Genomic DNA, 26459 nt, shown 5'->3' with positions numbered 1-26459 from the left:
TATTGCCATGAGGTTTCTCTAACTTCAGGCTCTCAGAAAAGTCAGATTTTATTCCAATTAGAAACTTCCAAATTGTATTTGTAAACCAGATCCTTCATTAATAACAGATGAGTCAAATAATTTTCAGTAGGATGCAGCTGTCTGTCAGGTGAACATAAACAAATTAATATGACTATTTCGTTATAAAGTAGAGTTTTGCCTCTGTTTACGACATCGTGGGACTGTACAGGTATGTTTAATTATAGTTATTTTGGTGAATTTCAGGGATATTCTAGTTTTCGAATAGCTAAATTGGATGTTACAAGCTTGTAAGCATTTTATCTATCTCTGTTTCTCAAGCACGCTTAAATATCAAGTTCTACATTTCACATCAATTATTTTGGTGATAGGTAATAGACCTATCAATGGAATACAAACAATTTTCTTGCCACGTTGTGCTTTCTAATTAGGGACTGGGAAAAAGCCTGTTTATTATTTCCAATGTAAAATGTATTATATGTTCTGATTAGCAAAAAGATTCCAATATTTATGGGTATTTTTAAATAAATTAAACAAAACCCAAATGAAGGTTTCTTTCACACTTACTACCCTGATGATTCATTAACTTCTTGTTGTGAAAAGAGTAAAATAATATCCTGCTTTGAAACACGTACAGCTATTCTCTGACTCCTGATAAATTGAGACATATATTAATCCTGCAACATCCAAGCAATGAAAATGAGAGACAGAAGAATAAGCAGGTAAGTTTGATTTTGTAATTTTGATTTAATGTCCAGATTAAGCAAAATTATGTTGAATTTGATGAGGTCTGTGCTGATGTGAAGCTTCACTGGGTTTCTGAAAGTGAAATGCCAGCTGGATTTGTGATTGACTTACACTAAGCTTCAGGTAACAGGACATGAAACAGAAGTGACTTTGGACTCCACAAGCAGTAAGGTGAGTTTTCTGTTTTCATTATTAACACCTGTTTCTGCTCATGCAGTTGATTGCGCTGAAACTGGTAAGTAATGGAGAAAAATTCAGTTTTTAAATACTTTAAAGTCATTGGGTACTGTCCGATCTTCAAAACTAAGCAGATTTAGAGCTGATTAGTACATCAGAGCCTGCCAAGAGATACCAAGTGCTGTAGGCTATGTTTCTGAGGACGGAAATGACTAAACTGCCTCTGACCATTTGTTGTCTAGGAAAACACTATATGTGGAGGTCAACAGTTGAAAAACAGCAGAGCAAAACATACAATAAGATCACCAAGTAAATATGTGACATACAATTTTCAACCAACAACTGATAAGAGCGCTCCAAACATTTTCCAAATGTGTCTCTTTTGCTATGGAGCATGGCAGTCTCCCTTTGACCCAGCCGATTAAAAATAGCAAGCAAGACCATGCACAGCTTACCTAAGAATGGATGATTAGGAAAGATTTTTAATATACTTCATTTTGGCAATAGAAATTATGGTCTAAGATGAATTAAAATGTCACGGAAGACGTCTTGGAAAGAAGTGACATACCCTGTTTCCCTGAAAATAAGACATCCCCTGAAAATAAGACCTAGTAGAGGTTTTGCTGAATTGCTAAATATAAAGCCTCCCCTGAAAGTAAAGCCTAGCAAAGTTTGTGTTTGGAAGCATGCCTGCCCAACAGAACACCAGAGCATGCAGGATTGGTAAATGTACGTACTATAGATTGTTGTACATGGAAAAAATGGTAGTAACAAGAAATTCTTGATAGGATTTACAGTTTGTCTGGTTATGCTGGTTTGTGATGACAACTACAGTATAGATATAATAAATGTTGGGTTTTTTTGTTCAACAATAAATGTGAATTCTTCTTCATGGAAAAATAAGACATCCCCTGAAAATAAAACCTAGTGCATCTTTGGGAGCAAAAAGTAATATAAGACACTGTCTTATTTTGGGGAAAACAAAATGTAGGTAGACTTTTCTTAACAGAATGGATTTTATGCAACACTGGTATCAAACTAGAAGAGAGCAAATATTCTTTGGAGGATTTTAATGTGATGTGTACATTTTCCTTTTCCTTTTTTAATACCTCATATTTTTTTGGCCAATGTGGTTTGATTTATTTAAAGTAATTGAAATATAGTGTGTTCTATATTTTTATACAGAACACAAAAATAAACAAAAACTGATTGGATTTAAACAAGCTCAACTTGGAGCCACTTTTTAAAACATCCAAATCATAGCTTTGTTGTTGTTGTTTGCAGTGTTCATGGACATTATCCTTTGGCCAGAAATCCTTCTTTGTTGAAATTTGGATGTGGATTAAGCTGGATCGACACTCTTGCAACATTGTTAGGAAGTGGCTTTACTTCTGAGAAATTTGACATAAGTCTGTGCTGTGGAACATCGACAAAATAATTGCCAGATATGCAATCTGGAGACAGAAATGAAGATGGGCTTCTGCTTGCCTATTCTTCTTCCCATCACAATGTAAATCATGCATTGTGTGGCAAGTAGGCAAGCAGATAGGATTTTCCATTTTTCAAAATGATTGGAATGAACTTTACACTGCTATCAAAGGCTAAAGGGCTGAGTTGATGTGTCATAGTAAAGCTGAAATAGTATGCGTAACTGGATTGATTTACTGAGATATCATAATGGTGAAGAAAATATTACATATTCTCTTATTGAGTGCTACTCCAACACCAGTCTTCATCACAAAAAGTTTCAACAGTTGAGAATCAGTGAGTTCCAGAAGCTTTCTTGATATCTTTAACCAGATAGAAAGGAAGAGGGATCACTTTTTTTGTGGCAGACACACAGACTGCAGGAATGCAGTGAAGAAAGGAGTGCTCAACCCATAAGCCCCATGCATTTCTGAGGCTTACGCCTTCATTTTGGATGGTGAGGGACAAATACATACACACCTTTTTCTGCACAATGCCAAAAAGATTATGTTGGTAGTGAACCCATTTGCACAATAATAAAAAAGAATAGAATATTAGGATTTCGTTCGCAATTTAAATTAAGTGAAAACAGAACTTAATATAACCAGAACCAGAAATTGAAAAGCAAGACATCGAGGATAATATTTATTTAATGGGGTGGAATACTATCCTACAGGCAACTGGGGGAGAGTGAGTATAATATTGACATACACTTTGTAGACTCTGTATTACCCAAACATTATAAAATAACACAAACATTAAAGGATAATCTGCTGTTTCTTATTTTTGTGGTGGCAATTTTAAAATTATTACTGATATATTTTCATACTTCACATTTCTAAACTATCAAATACATACCTGAGAGTTTTAAGTTGAAAGGCATGAAAAGATATTTTGTAAAACTTCAGTATAATCCATTTTTGTTCCTTTTTTCTAAAGCAATGCATTTATAGCTCAAGACATTGGGTGTCGCTGTTTACCAGTAAGGAAAGATTCAAATAACCCATCGCAATATAGAAACACAGTTTATAGCTGTCTCCTCTGAAAGCAAAAGGAAAGGCAAAATCTTGTTGGAAGATTTAATAAATCTTTTGTATATTTGTGGAGGGGCTCAGCTTAAGAGCAACCTACAGAAATCAAGAACAAAAGATAATTATCATTATTTATGGACTGAAGAATTAAAACCTTGCAGAGGCAGGTATGACTAATATGGAAGCACTCTGGAGTGTAGGAAGACCACTATCCTGCATTGTGTTAGCAGCTGTGTTTCAGGCAATTTCTGGACAGATCCATTATTCCATTCCTGAAGAACTGCAGAAAGGCTCTTTTGTGGGAGAAATCACAAAGGACCTTGGGATTGATCTGAAGAAACTTTCAAGTGGAGCTGTTCAGATTATTACAGAAGGTAGGATCCAATATTTTGCCCTCAATTTCCAAAATGGTCATTTATATATTAATGAAAGAATAGATAGAGAAGAAATATGTAGACGTCTATTAACTTGTTTAATAAAGATGGAGATTCTTGTTCAGGAACAGTTGAGGATTTATACTGCAGAAATTGAAATTGAAGATATCAATGACAATGCACCAACATTCGAAGTGGAGAAATTGCAATTAAATATTCCAGAAAGTACGCTCCCAGGGTCCCGATTTCTTCTTCCAGATGCACAGGACCCTGACTTAGGAATCAACTCTTTACAAAGCTATCAAGTCAGTCCTAACAGGTACTTCATTCTTGATTTACAATTGACAGCAAGTGGAACCAAATATGCTGAATTAGTATTACAAGAGTCTATGGATCGAGAAGAAGAGGCTTTCCATGATTTAATCCTCATAGCTAGCGATGGAGGAATTCCTGCCAAATCTGGAACAGTGCATATCAAGGTGGTGGTTGAAGATGCAAATGACAATGTACCGTTTTTTTCACAATCTGTTTATAAAGTGGCTGTTATGGAAAATCTTCCTATTGATTCCCTGCTAATAACAATAAATGCTACTGATCTAGATGAAGGAATTAATTCAGAGATAACATATAAATTCCGGCAAATATCAGAAAAAGCATCAAAAATATTCCATTTGGATCCTAAGACTGGAGAAGTAAGACTGAGGCAGAACTTGGATTTTGAAGAGTGTGCTGAGTATGAAATAGAAGTTCAAGCCCGTGATGGAAGGGGATTGTCAGGTCGAGCAAATATTTTGTTGGTTGTTACTGACGTAAATGATAATGCACCTGAAATTGCAGTAACATCTCTCACTAATACTATAAGTGAAGATTCTCCAGTGGGAACTGCAATTTCACTGTTAAAAGTAGTAGACAGGGACTCAGGAGAAAATGGGATAGTCATTTGTTCCATTCTTGGTAACCCACCATTTCATTTACAAAAAACTTTTGATAGTTATTACAGCTTAGTGACAGACAGAGCATTGGACCGAGAAGAGACCTCTGACTATAATGTGACTATCACAGCCACGGATAAAGGAGTTCCTCCTCTCTCCACAACAACAATTATACCACTAAAAATATTGGACAAAAATGACAATGCACCAACCTTTAAAGAGAAGTCCTACATTTCATTCATTTCAGAAAATATTCCTCCTGGAACATCTATCATCAGACTAAAAGCAACTGATCCAGACTGGGAAGAGAATGCCAGAATAATGTATTCAATTGTTGAAGGAAATATGAAGGGTTCTCTTCTCACCTCCTTCCTCTCAATTAATTCTGAAACTGGAGTAGTCTATGCCTTGCGCTCTTTTGATTATGAAGAGATCCAGGAGATTCGGTTTCTGGTCAAGGCCCAGGATGGGGGTTCCGCACCACTCAGCTCCAATGTCTCAGTGACCCTCTTCATCCTGGATCAGAATGACAATGCTCCAGAAATCCTCTATCCTTCTCCTCCCACTGATGGCTCCACTGGGATAGAGCTGGCCCCTTGTTCCTCTGAGCCAGGTTACATGGTCACTAAGGTGGTGGCAGTGGATGCGGATTCTGGCCAGAATGCCTGGCTCTCCTACCAGCTGACCAAGGCCACAGAGCCAGGACTCTTCACTCTGGGACTCCACACTGGAGAGATCAGGACGGCCCGGTTCCTTCTGGAGAAAGATACCCTCAAACAAAGCCTGGTGGTTTTGGTGAAAGACAATGGGCAGCCCCCTCTCTCTGCCTCAGTCACAGTCACAGTGGTGCTGGCAGAAAACATTCCAGACATGCTGAGTGATCTGAGCAACATATCTGTTCCTGTAGACCACCCATCAGACCTTACCTTCTACCTGGTGGTTGCAGTGGCCTTTGTCTCCTGCTTGTTCTTGACTTTCCTCCTTGTCTTACTGGCCATCAAACTCCACCGATGGAGGACTTCACAATTGTGTGAGAATGGAGGTGTGAATTTCAGTGGAGTTCCAGTTTCACAGTTTGTAGGGATTGATGGAGTCCGGGCCTTTCTTCAGTCTTATTGCCATGAAGTTTCACTGACTTCGGGATCTCGGAGAAGCCAGATTCTTTTTCCAGTTGGAAGCTGTACAAATACCTTGACACCACAGCAGGCTCCCATTAACCCAGATCCTTTGTTAATAACAGATGAGGCAAACAACCTTCTGGGGGGTGCAACTGGCAATCAGGTGAGCATTCACATTTCAATACCTTTGTTTCACTATAAAGATAATACAGGCATATAAGCATTTTGACATTGCAATAGGTTTTTGAGCTTTCTAAACTTGTCTATCTGTTTACTGCAGTGGCACAAATATCAGAAGTGAATCACATGTGTTCAGACATCTATGTTTATGATATAGGAACTTTGAACTCTGATACTTTCAGCTTTAACTGATGAATACTTCTTTGAACATTTCTATCTCAGGTTTCACTGGCATCATGTAGATTGATTTTTCTTCTGTTTGTTTTATGTTATTTTTATCTGAAAACACATTAATTCTGTTTTAAATAAGAATGTCTAGTTGGTAAAGTAGCACTGACACACTACTTAGTGAAATAATAACATCTTTGTGAACATACTACTATAATATATGTTGTATTGGCCATCTCAGAGATTTTGTGACTTCTTTGACTTCATTATATATATAGGCTATTACCTCTTGATTTTTATTCTATGAAGAATTCAGCCTTTAGAAAATACTTGGTTGTTTGAGTTTTAAGAGATAATGACCTAAAAAATCTCTCTGCATATATTATATTATCTGAGCTGACCTGGAAAAAAAAGTCCTGAAATTTCACAAGCAAATCTGTTTTGCACACAAATTCAGTTCCAGGCCCTAACCTCACCATAGCTTCTTCCTTGCTTTATAGTTTGGCTCATGAAGTTTGTAGTTCTGATGTAGATAGAAAAAGTCTCCTTTTTTTAGAACAGAAAGCATTGTTGGATAGGATCCACAGTTTCAAAAAGTTTTTCGGATTATGATAATCACTTTCATTTTCATTATCACCAACATTTCACCATAACTGGTATTTCATGGAGAAATATGAACAAAAAAATGAAGATTCCTTTTCAATGGAGCTTAAAATTAACATTTTGGTAGATGAGTGATGAGGTAATAGAGTGATGACTGAGAATGAAAGCCCGGAAAAGACAAGATGACAATAGTCAGAGTAGAACATTACTGCCCTAAAGTATCAAAGTGCAGCGGTGATTAAAAAAAACAAAAACAAAACAGAAACCTGAGCTAGATTTTGCAGGGTTCTATGCAGAAAGATGAAATAATTTGTTATTATATTGAATATGGAAAAATGAATGGGGGGGGGTACTCAAGTTTCAGACAATATATTTGGTGGCAACAAAAATAGCAAAGATGCAAGGCAACACTCAGAACAATTGGGAGAAACAATTCACCAGGAACATATGACATACCAATAGAGATGTATCAATCTAAAGAGGAAGAATCTACTATAGTTCTAAAACTAAAATCTGTCAACAAATATGGAAAACAAAACAATGGTCTCCATGTTGAAAATGATTGTAGTAACCACAGAACCATTACATCAATTTCTCATGCAAACAGATTCTCAAAATTCTACAAAAATATTTTTCCATATAAGGAATGAGAAATGCCAGATATTCAAGCTGAATTTAGAAAAGGAAGAAGCACTAGGGATTATATTACAAACATATATTGGACAATGAAGCACACCAAAACTTTCAAAAGAAAGTCAGGCTATGCTTTATAGAAGCCTTTTATTGTATAGATCATGAAAGACTATGGATTCCTCTTAGTGGGTGTTCCATAATATTTAATTGCCCTGATGTGTAACCTGCACTAGTACAAGAGGCTATTATTAGAACAGAATATGGAAAAATTGTATGGTTGTCAATTGGCAACTGGACCTGCTTAACTCAGAGGAAGGAGGCATAAAAATGAAGGAGCAACAACAATTTAAGATAAGCAAGTGATACCATATTACTAGAAGAAGAAAAAGCAGAGGATAGGAATCTTTATTCAAGAAAGTCAAAGAAGAAAATGAAAGGACATGTTTATAGATGTACACACACAGAAAAACAATAATGATCATAGTCGAGTTACATAACTTTAGACAATGAAGATACTGAAATAATACAAAATTCTCCATGCTTTGCCTCAATTATTTATTAGAATGTAGACTGCAGTCAAGAAATCAGGAGACTGTGGCTTGGAAGGGCCACTATGAGGAAACTAGACAAGATGCTAACATTTCAAAATAAATAACTGAATGCTAAAGTTAGAATTATCTATGCCATCACATTTCTCGTGTGTGTGTGTGTGTGTGTGTGTGTGTGTGTGTGCGTGCGCGAGAGAGAGGGTGGAAGAAAGCTGGGAGGAAGAAAATGAACTCATATGGATTGTGGTGCTGGAGAAGAGTTCTATGGATACTGTAGGTTGCTAAAAAGCCATTAAATGGGCATTGGAGCAAATCAAGCCTGAAAGCTTTCGAGAAGCTAAGATGGACTGAAGCAGAACTGCCATATCTTGGCCATATCTGAGAAGATATGACTTGCTAGAAAAGACAATATGATTTGATAAGGTAGGAGGGAAAGAGGAATACCACATTTGAGATTAATAGACTCACTCAAGGAAAGCAGTGCTATGCTGACTATGCGAGAACAGGGCTGTTGATGATAAAGTGATTTGGAAGTCTCTCATTTATGAGAGCACCAAAAGTCAAAGCCAGCTTTACAGCAGTTATCAACAACAACCCTTGTGATACTTCAATTTCATCCCCAAAAGAGATGAAGAAGTGTTTAAAAATATTGAGCACCATATATTTTCCAGAGTGGAGAGTGACTGCACTTGTATTTCCACTATGCTAAAAATAGAAATATCTGTAATTGTTTTGGAAAGATCATTTTGATTGCACGATTGCTTGTAGCCACATTTCCTAGAAAAATTGTCTAGCATTATTGTTTACTTTTGTTATAAAAACTATCAAGAAGGAAATAGTATGGTAAGATATGTCTGATCTACACTGCTAAATTGCTATCTAGACCTCATCACATGAAGTTCTGCATTCGCCACAAGTCATGGTGAATCCCTTGGAGCCTGGCATGGGGAATCTGTTGCCCCACTCCCCGGATCACCCAGCTTCCCCCTTACCTCAGCCCACAGGGGGAAGGGTCCCCTAACCAGCTTCTTCCATTGATCCCTATGCAACATGGGAAGCTTCCCGTGTTGCCACGGAGGTTTACGGAGGTTCTTCCCCATTTGAACCATGAAGCCCCACCAGAAGTAGATCTACATCACGGGATAGGAGCTGGTAGACTCTGTGGCTGAAGAGGGGTGAAAGCAGGGCAGGATGGGCAATTTTGCGCATATGATAAGGTGATAAGGCAACATTTCATAGCTTATTGTCTTCTGAACAACCTGGGTGCAAAGCAATCTTGGGAAATGATGAATATTGTTCATTGGCTGGTAGTCCTGTGATAATCTTGGCAGGACTTCCTTGGCACTCTTTTGATGTAAATGAACAAAGAAGAGCAAAGTATTGCTAGATTCCTAAAGCAGTCTTTGTTGGTGATAAAGGTTTGGTAGCCAGCAGATGATAGAAAGATCCTTTTTCTTTTGTAGGTAGGGTATCCACAGAAGGTAGGAAGGCAAGAAACTATAGAACTACCTTTGCATTTAATACATTTTTTCTTAAAGCTATCACAAATAGTTTAGTTCTCAGGCTTCAAATCCATTGCCTCCTGTCCAACTGGGTGCAGGTTTTAACTCTCATATATTCTAAAGTGTGTAGATTTAAAAAACAAATAAAACAGGAAGCAAGAACCCTGTATACATTTTTAGAGAAAAATATTTTCATGAGATCTACTCCATGAAATTGGTGTATTTGATATAATAATGCAATGCTGATGTAATGTTGTGTTAACTGTATTGGTCTTTTTTGGAGCAAAATATAGAACATTTCTATTCAAAGAATATATTATATTAATTGATCAGTTATGCTTTTCAAATCAATGTGATATCTCCAGATAAATGTATGGAATACATTTTCACTACAATCCTACAATTATCTACTTATTTACATGTTCCACTGATTTCACAGGGTTTTACACTTTCACTCAAGGTATACTTTTTGAAAACAAATGATAATAGAATAGACTCCAGGTTAAAATTCTCTTTCACATAGAAGAGATGCTAATGGTAATTGACCATTTTTATTCATGGATTGTTCATCTTGAAGAGTACAGAGTTTAAAAAGGAGATCCAACACCACCAACACTAACAGGAAGGAAATGACTTAAAACTACTGCTCATTGCTGCAATTTTTGGTTGAGACTCTGGGCGCCGCTGTTTACCAATGAGAAAGCAAATGCCAATAAAAGATCTAAGGTGAGTTGCTAAGTGTTGAGCATTTCTAGCAAGGCAACTAGCTCATGCATCAGAACTCCGAGTAAAACAGCAGAAATGAATCAAAGGATTGTTTTCAAACCAAGGAGTGAGAAGGATTTTTGAAGGAAGAAAAAGAAGTACATGGTCCAAAGAAAATTCTCAGAAGGTGAGCCTTGAAAGCTTAAAATGGCAGATGCTCTGAGACTCCAGCAATGCAATGGTTTATTCTGGGTGACTTTGGTTGCCATTTGGCAGCTAAATTTTGGGCAAGTGCACTACTACATTCCTGAGGAAGTTCAGAAAGGCTTTTTTGTGGGGAATATTGCACAGGACTTAGGACTCAGTTCCAAAGAACTATCCGCCAGCCGGGTCAACGTCATTTCTGAAGGTATGCTTCAATATTTTGTCTTGAATTTTAAGAACGGTCATTTGTATGTATCTGAACGAATAGACAGAGATGAGCTATGTGGGTGGGAAGATAAGTGCATTTTAAGTCTGGAAATCCTTGTTGAGGATACAGTGAAAATATTCACGGTTGCAATTGAAATCACAGATATAAACGACAATGCTCCAACTTTTGCAGAAGAGTCACTAGAGCTAAGGATAAGTGAAACAGCCATTGTAGGGACCCATTTCCCCTTGCAAGAAGCTCAAGATGCTGACAGCGGAAACAATTCAATACAGAACTATCATCTGAGCAGCAGCAGCAAACATTTCTCCCTAAAACTGCAAAGGGGATCGGACAGAGACAAATATCCAGAACTGGTTCTAGTTAAATCATTGGATAGGGAAGAAGAAGCTGTTCAATTTCTCACCCTAACAGCCACAGATGGTGGACATCCTGTGAGGTCTGGCACTCTACAGATCTGCATATTGGTTCTTGATGCAAATGACAACGCACCAGTTTTCAATCAACCTGTCTATCAACTGAATATTTTGGAGAGTGTTCCCATAGGTTTTCTGGTGGTGACTTTAAATGCTACAGATGCAGATGAAGGGACAAATGCTGAGGTGACGTATTCATTTCTAAAAACAAAAAAGAAAACATCACAAAGTTTTGAAATAAATCCTAGTAGCGGGGAAATAACAACAATAAGAAAGTTGGACTATGAAGAAATTGCATTGCATGAAATAGATGTTCAAGCAAAAGACAACGGAGGTCTCTCTGACAGGGCTAAAGTGCTCATAAACATTTTTGACATTAATGACAGTATCCCCAAGATTACAGTCACAACCATTTTTAATTCAATCAGTGAAGGAAGTGCCATAGGAACAGTGGTTGCAATACTAAACATACAAGACAGAGATATGGGTGAGAATGGAGAGGTTGTATGTTCAATACCAACAACTCTTCCCTTCCATTTGGAAAAATCATTTGATAGCTATTATCATTTGATTATCAACGGAAATCTTGATAGAGAAGCTATACAGAACTATAGTGTAACTATCACTGCTGCAGACAGAGGGAACCCTCCATTATCAGCAACTACAGAGTTATTTTTGGAAATTTCAGATGTCAATGACAATGCCCCAGTCTTCAGTACGATGCACTATACATCATATATAATTGAAAATAACTCTAGGGGTAAACCTGTTTGCTACACAAAAGCAAGTGATCCTGATTTTATGGAAAATGCCACCATTACCTTTTCAATCATTGAAAGAGATGCCAACACCTCAACTCTCTCTTCCTATCTGTCAATTAATTCTGAAACTGGTGTCGTCTATGCTTTGAGCTCTTTTGATTATGAAGAGATCCAAGAAATTCAGTTCCTGGTCAAGGCCCAGGATGGGGGCTCCCCACGACTCAGCTCTACTGTCTCAGTGACCCTTTTCATCCTGGATCAGAATGACAATGCTCCAGAAATCCTCTATCCTTCCCATCCCACCGATGGCTCCACTGGGATAGAGCTGGCCCCTCGTTCCTCTGAGCCAGGTTACCTGGTCACTAAGGTGGTGGCAGTGGATGCGGATTCTGGCCAGAATGCCTGGCTCTCCTACCAGCTGATCAAGGCCACGGAGCCAGGGCTCTTCACTCTGGGACTCCACACTGGAGAGATCAGGACAGCCCGGTTCCTTCTGGAGAAAGATGCCCTCAAACAAAGCCTAGTAGTTTTGGTGAAGGACAATGGGCAGCCCCTTCTCTCTGCCTCCGTCACGATCACTGTGATGCTGGCTGACAATATTCCAGACATGCTGACTGATTTGAGCAGCATCTCAGTTCCTATAGATCCCCCTTCAGATCTCACCTTTTCTTTGGTGGTTGCAGTAGCTTTTGTCTCCTGTTTGTTTTTGGCTTTCCTTCTTGTGTTACTGGCCATCAAGGTTCACAGATTGAGAAATTCTCATTCTTGTGACAATGGAGGTGTGGATTTCAATGGTGTTCCAGTTTCACAGTTTGTGGGAATTGATGGAGTCCGAGCATTTCTTCAGTCTTATTGCCATGAAGTTTCACTGACTTCGGGATCTCGGAAAAGCCAGATTCTTGTTCCAATTGGAAGCTATACAAACACATTGACAGCACAGCAAGCTCCCAGTGAACCAGATCCTTTGTTAATAACAAGTGACTCAAACAACCTTCAGGAGGGTGCAGCTATCATTCAGGTAGGTGGGCCCATACATTCCAATTGTTTTATTTTATTGTAGAGTTAATAACATATTTAGGTAAATTTGATAGGTTTGATTTAATGAGAAAGGAGCATGTTTCTGTAATTGCAATATCTAATCCAGAGCATGAATTTATTATAATGAAAATACAAATATAAAATATTATGGTGTAATTAATCATTGAACTCAAAAGAATCAATCAGACTATAGGTCAAATGAATACTGTATTTGGATGTATTGTAGTGACAATTCTGAAGGTAACACCTGCTATTGATTAAACAACAAAACCCAATCACCTGCTCCCTTCATAGTCATATTTTGTAGCCTATTCCTAGATAAACTATTTCTGATCAAGTGATATGATAAACCATTTTTTCATTGTATTTTGGATTAGTTATGGAAAAATCAATGGTTCTTTAGTAGCACATAAGCTTTGTAGAGCATTATAGCTATACAATCTTAGATTCATAGAGTTGGAAGACAACATAATGGCTATCTAGTGCTTCAGATCATTCCTACTATTTTAGTTGCTGTTGGTTTTTTTCCAAAGAAGAAAAAAAGAAGAAGAAAAGGGCATTGGGAACTAATGCACTGAATATGAGAATTCCTTAAAACCATTTTTAACAATAACTTATATGGTAATAACTGACCACATCTTTGATAATATGAGTTCATAAACTGTAAAAAAAAAAAAAAAGATGAACCAGTCTTAAAAAGTTTGACCATTTACATCAGAGATAGAGTTTTTCCACCAGCTGGTCCAGAAAACAACCACTATCCATTAAGAAATCTGATTTTACTTTTCTAAAATTCATGTAAATGGATGTAGTCTTCAGCTCAACATAAACTAATAATTCAAAGATGCCCTTATACACACACAAACTGGTATCACGGTCCTGGTCCTAATGAATGCAGAGCAGAACTCAGGAGTGTGTTGATTTATAAAGGCTAAGGCACTCTTACAGGTAATCGGATCCAAACTATTTAGGATTTTATAAATTAATAGCAAAACATTAAACCTAATCAAGTAGCAAATGGTAGTTAGTGCAATTCTTTCTGTAGAGGTGTCATGGGCTGCATTGAGCTTGCTCCAATCAAAAACCCAGCTGAAGCATTCTGTACTGCCTGCAATTTCTGAACCAGCTTTAAGGACAGCCCTACATATGAGTGAGTTGCTTTGCTCAGATAATTTTACATGGTGCACCTTTGACACATCCTCAGTCTATTTAATGGAAGAGATCCAACTTTAAATAAGGGTGGGCAACTGTACCACAAATGGGGGCCACTGCTCACTTCCCCTATCCCTGTAAGGCTCCACAGCTATGCTGAAATTACAAGTGATGTGATGTTTTACAGCGATTTTGACCCTTTTTCTCATTTTAGAGGGCTGAACATGGCCTGATGCTTTTTAAAAATGGGAGCAAATGACAATGCACCTATTTAGCAGTAACATGTATATGCAATGAGTACTATATGTTCACAGGCTACATAGGAGCTATAGTTAAAAATACTCATTTCTGGTGAAGAAATTAAACTACATAACAGGTATTCCTGACAAGACTTCTCAAGACCTTTACCTGAGATAAATGTTAAATAACTTTATGTGGAAACTGGAGTATGAAAAATCTGAATTGTATGGATTTGAGACACCTGGCACTGATGTGAGGTGGCTAGCTGATATACCAAAAGCTGTTGCTTCTGTAAATTATGTTGATGAAAACATATCTAAAAAGATAATCATATCATAGGCTATCACTCATGGCCGAATGTGATTACCTTTCAAGTGTAGGGTCTTGACAGTGGGTCCGTAGGTGTCAGTGGAGACCTATTCTAGGTCTGTGTGCTCTTTCAGCAATTTCCAGATGGAAGGCAATCCCGACAAGGGTTGGCTTGATGCAACTGCCTCTTGACACATTTCTCCCTTTCACCCTCCATTCATGCCTCCTTGATTTCCACAACACTGTTGGTAACAGCTAGTCTTCAGCTAGAGTGCTCAAGGGCCAGGGCTTTGGGAGGTGCCTGTTGAAAGACCACTTTGGTTTTCTCGATGTTGAGTGAGAGGCCAAGCTTTTCATTTGCTTCCGCAAAGGTGTTTCGAGTGGCTTGTAGGTTTTCTTTTGAATGAGCACAGACTACATCAGTATATTCGAGTTCTATAATAGACGTTGTTGTGACCTTGGTTTTGGCTTTCAGTCTGCTGAGGTTAACTACCTTGCCATCTGTCCAATAGATGATTTCCGCATCGGTGGGAAGCTTCCCATCAACAAGGTACAGTATCATAAAGATAGAGATGGAAAATAAGGTTGGGGCAATAACACATCCCTGTTTGACACCTGATTCCACCTTAAATTGTTCATTTTGAGAGCCATTTTTGTCCATTTTTGTCATCATGTCATCTAAAAAGATGTCAGGTTGCTTACCCACACAGTTCCGAAGTATCTTTGAACTGTAACTGCAATAGCGTTAGGAATTGGTCGAGAGTCAAAACAGAACATTTGTATGCTCTCATAATATCCCCCTATTTTTTTAAAAAACACACCCTGCAATTATTACATTATAACCACTATTGCATCCTACTATCAGAATAACATCTCTTTCTACAACCACTTTTATTTTGGTTGAGATTTTAGATAAAAATTTGCTTTCTAGTTTGTGCAATTGATCTACTTTTCAGGCTTGTTGAGAACAACTAGAAAATGGTTTTCATGTTTTCTTTGAATGCACGTGATTCAAATTGAGAGGAGAATGATAGAACATGTTACCTATCATGAAGGCTAGGTGAACCAATACTTTCCACCACACATATAATATTAATGTGTATCTTTACCCTGTGTAGTGAATAACATGGGAACACACCTTCTCTAGCCTGAAGACACGTCCTTTAAAATGCATTGAATGTGTGTTTAATTCATTGGCATTTTGTCATCACATCTGTTTTCACCATCCTAACAATGTATTGGGATCACATTCTCTAAGTAGAAAAAAGCATTGAAAGACAGCAAAAGTTTGTTGAAAGTAGTGTTGAACTGAAGTGTTCAACTCTGGTTTTACATTCCTTTCATGAAAGAAGGACAAAAATTCCCTTAAAGTTTGGAATAATTCCAAAGCTAAAAACTTTCAGATGAACAGCAGGAAGATTTTTGTCCATCACATAAGTGGAGGTTCATGCTTTAATCTATGAACAGAAAGTATTTGTAGAACATAGAAACTTTAATTATGTTTATTTAAAAACAAATTGACAAAAATCAGCTATTCAGTAGTTTTCAGTGGAGCCTCTGGGTGTCGCTGTTCACCAGTTTGGCAAAAGGAAGCACAATACTGGTCCATCAACCCTGCAATTCTCAAAGAGAGAGAGACATCTAAAACATCATATCTGCAGAAACATTTCAGGGAATTTAAAAGAAGCAACATTTAGTTTTTCTTTTAAAAGTGGAGGCTGATTTCAGGTTCCAAATTTTCAAGATCAGACCCAGTTGGTATTTCTTTTCTTGTAAATGAAATGGGAGAAATGCAGAGACTGTGGAACTATAACAGAGGAATCTTGCAATGGCTCATAATGTTGTTTATTTGGAAAGCAGTTTCTGGGAAGATTCATTATTCCATTCCAGAAGAGATGCAAAAGGGCTCTTTCGTGGGCAATATTGCAAAAGATCTAGGAATTGATGGATATCATCTTTCAGACTATGGACTACAGCTTGTTACCAGAAAAGGTATGATTCAGTATTTTACTCTGAATTACAACAATGGTTATTTGCAAACTTCTGAGAGAATAGATAGAGAAGAAATCTGTGGTGGGACAGAGAAGTGCATATTAAGCTTTGAGATTATTATTGAGAGAAAAATAGATATTTACAGAGTTGAAGTGGAAATTACTGATATAAATGACAATGCTCCCCAGTTCACATCAGGGAAACAGGAATTGAAAATCAGTGAAACATCCATTCCTGGATCCCGATTTCCTCTACCTGAAGCTCAGGATCCAGATCTAGGCAAAAACTCTATTCAGAGTTACCAACTTACAGGCAACAGTCATTTTTCTTTGGATGTGCAAATAAGGGAAAATGGTGCTAAATATGCTGAACTGGTAATACAAGAAAGCCTTGATCGTGAGGAACAATCAGTTTTTGAGCTGATCCTCACAGCTACTGATGGAGGTGATCCGGTTAAGTCTGGTACCATCATGATCCATATCATTGCTCTAGATGCAAATGACAATACACCTGTTTTTAGTCAACCAGTTTATGAAGTGAGTATCAAGGAGGACATTCCAAAATGGTCCACAGTGGTTACAATAAAAGCAATCGATCTGGATGAAGGACTCAATGGAGAGGTAAGGTACTCTTACAAAAAAATCACAAAGAAAGGGTCCAAAATGTTTTTGTTAAACTCAACAACTGGTGTCATAACCCTGGTGGAAAACCTTGATTATGAACAGGCAACCTTATATGAATTTGAGGTGAAAGCTGAGGATGGAGGAGGACTGAGTGATTGGTCAAAAGTTGTGATCATTGTTATGGATATTAATGATAATGCACCACAGCTATCAGTAAACTTTTTAATCAGTTCTATCCTGGAAAATTCACAATCAGGAACAGTTGTAGCCCTTCTCAATGTACAAGATGAAGATTCAGGACTCAATGGGGAGGTCACATGCTCACTTCCAAATGAACTCCCTTTCCGCCTAAAAAAATCTCTTGCTAACTTTTACAGTTTGGTGACACATGAAAATCTTGACAGGGAGCAACTGTCTGATTACAATATCACAATTACAGCTACTGATCATGGGATCCCACCCCTCTCAACATTAAGCCTAATTTCAGTCCACATTCTGGACACAAATGACAACCCGCCTCACTTTGCAGAATCAGTCTACACGGCGTATTTCATGGAAAACAATCCAAAGGGAGTCTCAATCTGTTCTTTAAAAGCAAATGATCCAGACTGGGAAGAGAATGCGAGAATAATGTATTCCATTATTGAAGGTCAAATAACTGGTTCTCTTCCCTCCTCCTACCTCTCCATTAACTCTGAGACTGGGGTTGTGTATGCCTTGAACTCCTTTGATTATGAAGAGATCCAGGAGATTCAGTTCTGGGTTAGAGCCCAGGATGGGGGCTCCCCACCACTCAGCTCCAATGTCTCAGTGACCCTCTTCATCCTGGATCAGAATGACAATGCTCCAGAAATCCTTTACCCTTCTCCTCCCACCGATGGCTCCACTGGGATAGAGCTGGCCCCTCGTTCCTCTGAGCCAGGTTACCTGGTCACTAAGGTGGTGGCAGTGGATGCGGATTCTGGCCAGAATGCCTGGCTCTCCTACCAGCTGACCAAGGCCACAGAGCCAGGACTCTTCACTCTGGGACTCCACACTGGAGAGATCAGGACATCCCGATTCCTTCTGGAGAAAGATGCCCTCAAACAAAGCCTGGTGGTTTTGGTGAAGGACAATGGGCAGCCCCCTCTCTCTGCCTCAGTCACAGTCACAGTGGTGCTGGCCAATAATATTCCAGAAACTCTCTCTGATCTGAGCAGCATCTCAGCTCCTATAGATCCCCCTTCAGACCTTACCTTCTACCTGGTGACTGCAGTGGCTTTTGTCTCCTGCATGTTCTTGACCTTCCTCCTTGTTTTATTGGCCATCAAGTTGTACAGATGGAGAAATGCACAGTTGTGTGAAAATGGAGGTATGAATTTCAGTGGAGTTCCTGTTTCACAGTTTGTTGGGATTGATGGAGTCCGAGCATTTCTTCAGTCTTATTGTCATGAGGTTTCACTGACTTCAGGCTCTCGGACAAGCCAGATTCTCTTTCCAATTGGAAGCTGCACAAATACCTTGACACCACAGCAAGCTCCCAGTAAACTGGATCCTTTGTTAATAACAGATGAAGCAAATAACATTCTAGAGGATGCAACTATCAGTCAGGTGAGCATTTATACTTCAATACCTCTTTTTATTTTAAAGGTAATAAAGGCAGTGCTTTGCATATATTCAAATAAATTTCTGGAGCATACAGCTGTCAAACAGGTAAGCATGTACATTAAAAATGTCTGTTTTATTACTTCCTCTCATTAGTGACTAGACAAAAAGTTTACCATTTATAATGCAAAATGTATTGTATGTTTTGTTTGGTGAATAGATTTATAAAACAAAGGATTTAACAATTTTAGCAATGGAAAATCAATTTTATAGCTAAGATTGTTATATAGCTCAGTTACAACAATAAGATGAAATGAAGTGAATGCAAATGACATTATCTTCAGATTGTATGTGTTAGTAACAGTCTTGGCAAAGTTATACCAATTATGTTTCCTACTTCCAAGAAGCATCGATTGGTTTCATTAGATTCTAATATTTATGGGGATTTTTAGAAGTAATGCTATAAGTGTTTACATACTTTTCCAATGTATTAAGTAAAACAGAACTACCATATACCTAGCATATTATTTCTCCTCATTTAAACTATATGTGTGGAACTAAAAGTACTCGTATTATACAAATATGACAATTGCTGAAAATGGCAGGCCCAGGTCAAATTATATTAAATATCCCGGTAATATTTAGGAAGCTGGTTTTTGTTTTTTAAAACCAGTTGCAGTCCAGATCACTATGTATCTCTTTCACCAGTATAGAAGTTATTCAAACTCCAAGTTCCCGTTAAAAGATCTGAGGAACCAAGGCTAGGAAAGATCCGTATTACAGACATCAGAGAGTTGTTGCCATTTGGAATAGACATCACTGGGCTAGACAGTGACACTGGGCTATGGTTTTGTTCAGTACAAAAAGCACCGTATTTTTAAATTTATGATGCCAGGTTTAATGCACATATTTTGCAATCTTGTTGATTCACACCTGAATATATAAAATAATCCAAAACATTGTGTTTTCACTGAAGTACTTAGTTCTACTTAATTTGCTGATACATTCACAAAGAGCTTTATTTTACTTTGTACCATGTCACTTCCAATGCAGGTAAGTGATCATTTGAATCTGGAAACTCTCTCAATTTCTACAAATGTCTCTAATAGTGCAAACAGCAGGATGAAACAAACTAATATCCATAGATGGGCTGAATCATATGCAAGATGTTGCAAAATTTAAAACATTCCAAATATGAACACTAGCAATTCTGAAGATGTATGTCCCTATCACTTATTCCAAAAGGATGTATATATTTCTGTTCTTCTAGATTTAAAACTCCAACTATTCTCACTTAAATCAAGCATTGGCATTCAGTATTGTTGGTTAGGACTGCAGTGGTTGTCTACGTGAAATAAACATAGTTTGTCTTGTTTTGTGCTGTTTGTTTTGTACTATATATTAGGAGATACACAATAATTTGACTGAACCAACTCAAATTAAATACCAGATATAAGAGTAAATATCTGCTCAAAGATGGAAGACTTCAGTAAACACTCTCCTTAATAGTGACTTCATCTGGTAAGAAGGTAGGAAGTTTCTTACCACAAATGGGGTCCTCTTAGCTCAATGCTGGGATCCTAAAAAATTGACAATAGTAAAGTTTTTTTCTGAATGCCATCTAGTGGCTGCTTTAGACATTTACACAAATCTGTTGTGCAGTGTTTATAGTGGTATCTACAGAAGTTACTTCAGCTGCACTTCATAAAGAGGGAAAACTGCCTGTCTAGCAAACCTTGCAAATGCTCTGTTGATATCATTAAATATTTGATTTCATACCTACTTTATATACTTATATACTCAGAGTCACAAAAAAAATCTCAGGTGGAAAGGGGTCCTCAGGGGGAAAGTTTAAGGAGGCCTATTTTAGATTACTGAAGTGCCTTGATCGATAAATATAGAAACCTAAGTCAAGATTCTCCCACTAGACCTTAAAATACAAATAAGATCTTTAAAATTCATTTTAAAATTGCCACGTGTTTACCTATCATGCAAGTTAAAATGCAGAATGTATCCAATTCCCTTATTCTAGCAGCAGTTGCTAAAATAAATTGATGGTTTTTGTTTGATTGTAAGATTACAGTCCACAAGGAGAAGGTTTATATAAAAATTGGCTGGATAAATATGATAGCAGTAAAGGGATAAGTAACTCTTCTTGTGAATCTCTATAACAAAATAATAGGACACAGACAACAGTTTGAAACTCAATTCCGAAAAAGCATTCTCCGATATCAGTTTTCAATTATTGCCATAGAGAGCTCATTCAACATGAAAGAGAATGTTTTACTATAATTTGAGTAATGCCAAATGCAGAAAATAAGCAAGTTTGGAATTTTAAAAAATTACAAACTGGCTAAGCCAAAGACCCAGTTTTTATATTATACACAAGTTATTATGGTATTAAATATTCAGATGTTGTTGTTTCAGTATTTCTGTGTACTGATACATAACAGAATCACAGGTCACTGATTTGCTAGTTCGGGTTTTGGGTCTTTCTTAGGTATGGGAACAATTACTGAAATATCCGACATCTCGGGGATTTCTAAATCAATGCAGATAAATACACAGAGCATCAAGCAGCAAGGACCACCAGTTTTTGTTAAATTTTAGCAATTCTGGTGATAGAAGGCCTGTCCCCGATGCTTCAATGCTCATTATTTGTTAAATAAGATTTTTTTTAAAATTCTATTATAGATATAAAAGGGTTAGTGTGTAGGGATTTGGGTACCACTGGGAACATTTCGCTGAAAAAAATGGCTGCCCTCCATTCAGTAAAATGATGGCTTTGCCTTTGGTAGATTCAGTAAAACAAAACAAAACAAAACAAAAAAAACAGGGAGGGGGGGGGGGAGGACAGGAATTGATTTTTTTGTTTTTGTTTCTAGGCAACAGAACCCATCAGAATAGTAGCTCAGATGCTTAGAAGTTGAATTTCTGTTATTAAAAACCAGTTGAGGGTGGAAAAGAAGAAAATGAAATGTTCCACTAAAGTGGAATGACGTAAAGACTGATTTGCTTAGCTCTCAAACACTCATGACATTTCCAGAGTATCAGGAGTTTTAGACCTGGAAGGCTAATGTTCCTGCTTCCATCTTATGTTTGCTGTGTGCAGCGCATTGTGATTCTCATCAAATCCCCTTTCTTAATATCAAATAAAAAACAAAATTTGGTAAAATATACAACAGTACCTATTGTTATTTGAGGTAAGCTTCAATGACTCTTTGTAAACTTGTTTTGTGTTTATTGTTGCTTATACAGTACTAAAGTAAATACCTTCATAATAAAGTGCTCCCCCCCCCCTTCATGGCCTCCTCTTTTCTTCTCTTGGCTTTTCCCTGTCTCTTTCCTCCTGTTCTAATTTCCATACACCTCGGAATTTAGTGATGGGTTTGTGAAGTTAAAGCTATTAATTTAGAGAAAAAGATCTAAATGTATGCCTTTTCTGTGTCTCTTCAGAAGTAATACTACAGAATCTATTTGGAATCCTTTAGTGTGTTTATTATTGCTCACATAGTCCTAGGCACAACCATTCTACTATGGTGGAATTGCATGCTCCTGTGAGACAAGAGGCTGGTAGCAGTGCTACTTGTAATGTTTTCCATGACATAAAGGCTTTTGCAGAGGAGTCAGATTGTGTGTCAATCAGCTACTAGGCAGTAGCAGTAGTAGAGGATACACTGGTAGAGCTCAAATACAATGGTAGTGGCACCATAGCTATGTTAGTACTGTGTAGAAGGAGGAACTAGAAAACCACTTGTCAGTGTCTTTTACCATGAAACCCTATGATGATACAATCCAAACTGAAACAAAAAGTGGCAGAGATTAGACTCCAATTTGATAGGCACCCAATAAAGTAGGAAAGACAGAGACCAAATACAAGTAGCACAATGGCAAATGATGCAACAGGCAAAACAATTTTCAGTTCTTGACATGCTCAGAAGTGAAAGGAAAGTCTGAAGCAACGTAACACATATTGCAGAACCACAGAATGTGAGAATCAGGGGAAGCTGTGCATTGTAAAACAAGAAATGGAACATACAATGACAATGCTTGAGATTACTGAGCTAAGATCAATAAGAATGGGATATTTTCAGTCAAGAAATTACATATCTTCACTCAGGAAATGAAAATCAAAGAAAAAATGGTAGCACAAATAGCAAAAGTAGACAAGGGATGTAATGCAATGTCTGGCCAAATAATTTCAATAAGACTGAGGGAAAACCCATAAACATAACCATAATCTGAATTTATGCTCCAACTACAAAGGCAGAAGACAAAGAAACTGAAAGGTTTGCCTCAGGAGTCTAGGATTAAACAGATGGTACAACAAAATAGGGTATATTAATAACCATAGGACATTGGAATGCAAAAGGAAACATTGTAGAACCAAACTGCTGGAAACATTGACCTAGGGTCAAGAAATTAAGCAGAAGAGAAATTTAATTGGGTTTTGTGAGGTCACCAGTTTGTTAATCACAAGGAAGCAAAGATGCAAAAGTGTAGCAAAATAACTATATAATGAGAAACAGAAGATGGAGATGCTTTAGTTTTTCTGCAAAAAGAAGGTCAGGAACAAATTGTGGCACAGACTATAAACTGCTACTATCAAAAATTAGAGGACAACTAAAGAAGTACTCTAAATCAGTCATTGTTCCAAAATATAACCTGAATAACTTCCTGGGAGAATTGGAAGAATATGTAAATAATAGATTTGCACTGGTGATGTCCATATATACTGAGCCAGAAGAACTTTGGAGCAAAACCAAAGACATTAAGAAAATGTTAAACGATTCTGTCTTTAAAAAGAAGATTAAACCCATAATGGGAATGCTATATGATCAAAAGAGAGAAACATTGTATGAATATTTTGGATTTTGAAATTCCAGAAATATATAAAGAAACAAATTCAATAGAAAATATGCATGTAGTAAGGATCCAACTGGTTATTACATTGGAGATGAACCAACGTTCTTCCAGTGTTGAGATGAAAAGAATATTTGAAGCCTACCTTTGGAAAAGAGTAGATATGAGACAACAGTTCTTTCTCTTCCTAGTAATTGTCAGCTCCAAACAACCGTACCCACTTATTTCTTAACTATCATAAAAATAACCAGGGATAAAAGCTGTTTTGGACAAATAATGGGAAGGAAAATGAAACATTGTATACTGAAGTGGTCATCATAAAGAACATCTGCCTTAAGAATAATTATTGTAAGAAAATAAAAACATTCCCCCAACATCTAATTTGTTGTCGAAAATTGTGCTACACTTACAAGATGTGAATCACAACTTAGTCAGATCAAGAGTATAGTGCTTATGTTTGCATTAGGAACCACCCTCCCTTCCTGAGTAAACACAGTGTGACCAGATAAATGTACTAGGAGACCCATGGAAGATCAAGCATTTTACACTAATGCTCAGAGCATGGGAAATAAGCAAGACGAACTCCAACTCCTAGCACAGCACCACACATACGATGTCATAGGCATCACTGAAACCTGGTGGGATGACTCCCATCACTGGAATTTAACCATTGAGGGCTATAACCTCTTTCACAGAAATAGAACAAAGGGGAGAGGAGGGGGAGTAGCTTTATATGTCAAAAACAGTTACGTTGCAGAAGAAATGCAAGACTGTAATCCGGGAAACCAGCTTGAAAGCATCTGGATAAGAATCAAGGGAACCGGGACTCAAAAAGATCTTGTCGTGGGTGTCTACTACAGACCTCCGAGTCAGGATGAAGGACTTGATGAAGCCTTCTGTCAACAGCTGACCAAACAGGCACAAAGAAGAGATATAGTAGTCATGGGCGATTTCAATTATCCCGATATCTGCTGGAAAACAAACTCAGCCAAGAGTACAAAGTCCAACAAATTCCTCACTTGCCTTGCAGATAATTTTATGGTCCAGAAGGTAGAAGAGGCAACAAGGGGATCAGCAACTCTTGATCTAATCTTAACAAATGTGGAAGACCTGATCAATACAGTTGAAGTGGTTGGATCCTTAGGGGCAAGTGACCATGTGCTCCTGCAGTTTGCAATACAAAGGAATGCTGAAACTAAGACAAGTCAAACACGCATTCTGGACTTTAAGAGAGCTGACTTCCAAAAAATGAAGGAATTACTGAGCGGCATTCCATGGACGCCGATATTAAAAAACAAGGGAGTTAAGGATGGATGGGAGTTTTTCAAAAGTGAAATACTCAAGGCGCAAATGCAAACAGTGCCAACAAAGAAGAAAAATAAGACAAGTGCAAAGAAGCCAGAATGGATGTCCAAAGAACTTCTAACTGAGCTAAAGCTCAAAAGTGACATGCACAAGAAGTGGAAAAGGGGAGAAATCACCAAAGAAGAATTCAAACGTATAGCCAACTCCTGTAGGGAAAAGGTTCGCAAGGCTAAAGCGCAAAATGAGCTCAGGCTTGCCAGGGACATAAAAAACAACAAAAAAGGTTTTTTTGCTTATGTTGGTAGAAAAAGGAAGAAAAAGGAGGCGATAGGGCCACTGCAAGGAGTAGATGGGGTGATGGTGACAGGGGATAGGGAAAAGGCAGAACTGCTTAATGCCTTCTTTGCCTCGGTCTTCTCACAAAAAGAAAGCCATCTTCAACCTCAGCAACATGGAATGGACGAAGGATTGGGGGAAATCCAACCCCAAATAGGGAAACAAGTTGTCCAGGAACACCTGGCCACTCTAAACGAATTCAAGTCCCCAGGGCCAGATCAGCTACATCCAAGAGTATTGAAGGAACTAGCGGAAGTTATTTCAGAACCACTGGCAATCATCTTCGAGAGTTCTTGGAGAACAGGAGAAGTCCCAGCAGATTGGAGGAGGGCGAATGTGGTCCCTATCTTCAAGAAGGGAAAAAAGAACGACCCAAACAATTACCGTCCGGTCAGCCTCACATCAATACCAGGCAAGATTCTGGAAAAGATCATTAAGGAAGTGGTCTGCAAACACTTAGAAACAAATGCGGTCATTGCTAATAGTCAACACGGATTTACCAAAAACAAGTCATGCCAGACTAATCTGATCTCTTTTTTCGATAGAGTTACGAGTTGGGTCGATACAGGGAATGCCGTGGATGTAGCATATCTAGATTTCAGTAAGGCCTTCGACAAAGTCCCCCACGACCTTCTGGCAAACAAACTAGTAAAATGTGGGCTAGACAAAACTACGGTTAGGTGGATCTGTAATTGGCTAAGCGAACGAACCCAAAGGGTGCTCACCAATGCGTCGTCTTCATCATGGAAAGAAGTGACAAGTGGAGTGCTGCAGGGCTCCGTCCTGGGCCCGGTTCTGTTCAACATCTTTATTAACGACTTAGACGAAGGGTTAGAAGGCACGATCATCAAGTTTGCAGATGACACCAAACTCGGAGGGATAGCTAACACTCCAGAAGACAGGAGCAGAATTCAAAACGATCTTGACAGACTAGAGAGATGGGCCGAAACTAACAAAATGAAGTTCAACAGGGACAAATGCAAGATACTTCACTTCGGCAGAAAAAATGGAAATCAAAGATACAGAATGGGGGACGCCTGGCTTGACAGCAGTGTGTGCGAAAAAGATCTTGGAGTCCTCGTGGACAACAAGTTAAACATGAGCCTACAATGTGATGCGGCAGCTAAAAAAGCCAATGGGATTTTGGCCTGCATCAATAGGGGAATAACGTCTAGATCCAGGGAAGTCATGCTCCCCCTCTATTCTG

The 26459-nt window shown here is 38.0% G+C and overlaps 1 protein-coding gene across 3 annotated transcripts in view; it reads left to right on the top strand.

Moving 5' to 3' along the window:
• Positions 1-3505: 3505 nt before the first annotated feature.
• The window catches only part of LOC100562425 (protocadherin gamma-B4), a 378208-nt gene continuing 355254 nt past the window's right edge, over positions 3506-26459 (top strand). Inside the window, exon 1 of one of the 3 annotated variants that reach the window (XM_062979486.1) lies at positions 3506-6027. In XM_062979486.1, coding sequence (XP_062835556.1) covers positions 3610-6027 — 2418 coding nt within the window. In that variant the 5' untranslated portion in view covers positions 3506-3609. Of the gene's footprint in view, positions 6028-10289; positions 12829-16215; positions 18755-26459 lie in introns of those variants that run through there. The other 2 variants (XM_062979484.1, XM_062979472.1) reach the window with 2 other exon arrangements.

This window comes from Anolis carolinensis, chromosome 4 (genome assembly GCF_035594765.1).
Source record: "Anolis carolinensis isolate JA03-04 chromosome 4, rAnoCar3.1.pri, whole genome shotgun sequence".
Lineage (NCBI taxonomy): Eukaryota > Metazoa > Chordata > Lepidosauria > Squamata > Dactyloidae > Anolis > Anolis carolinensis.
This window is presented reverse-complemented; position numbering and strand designations above follow the sequence as displayed.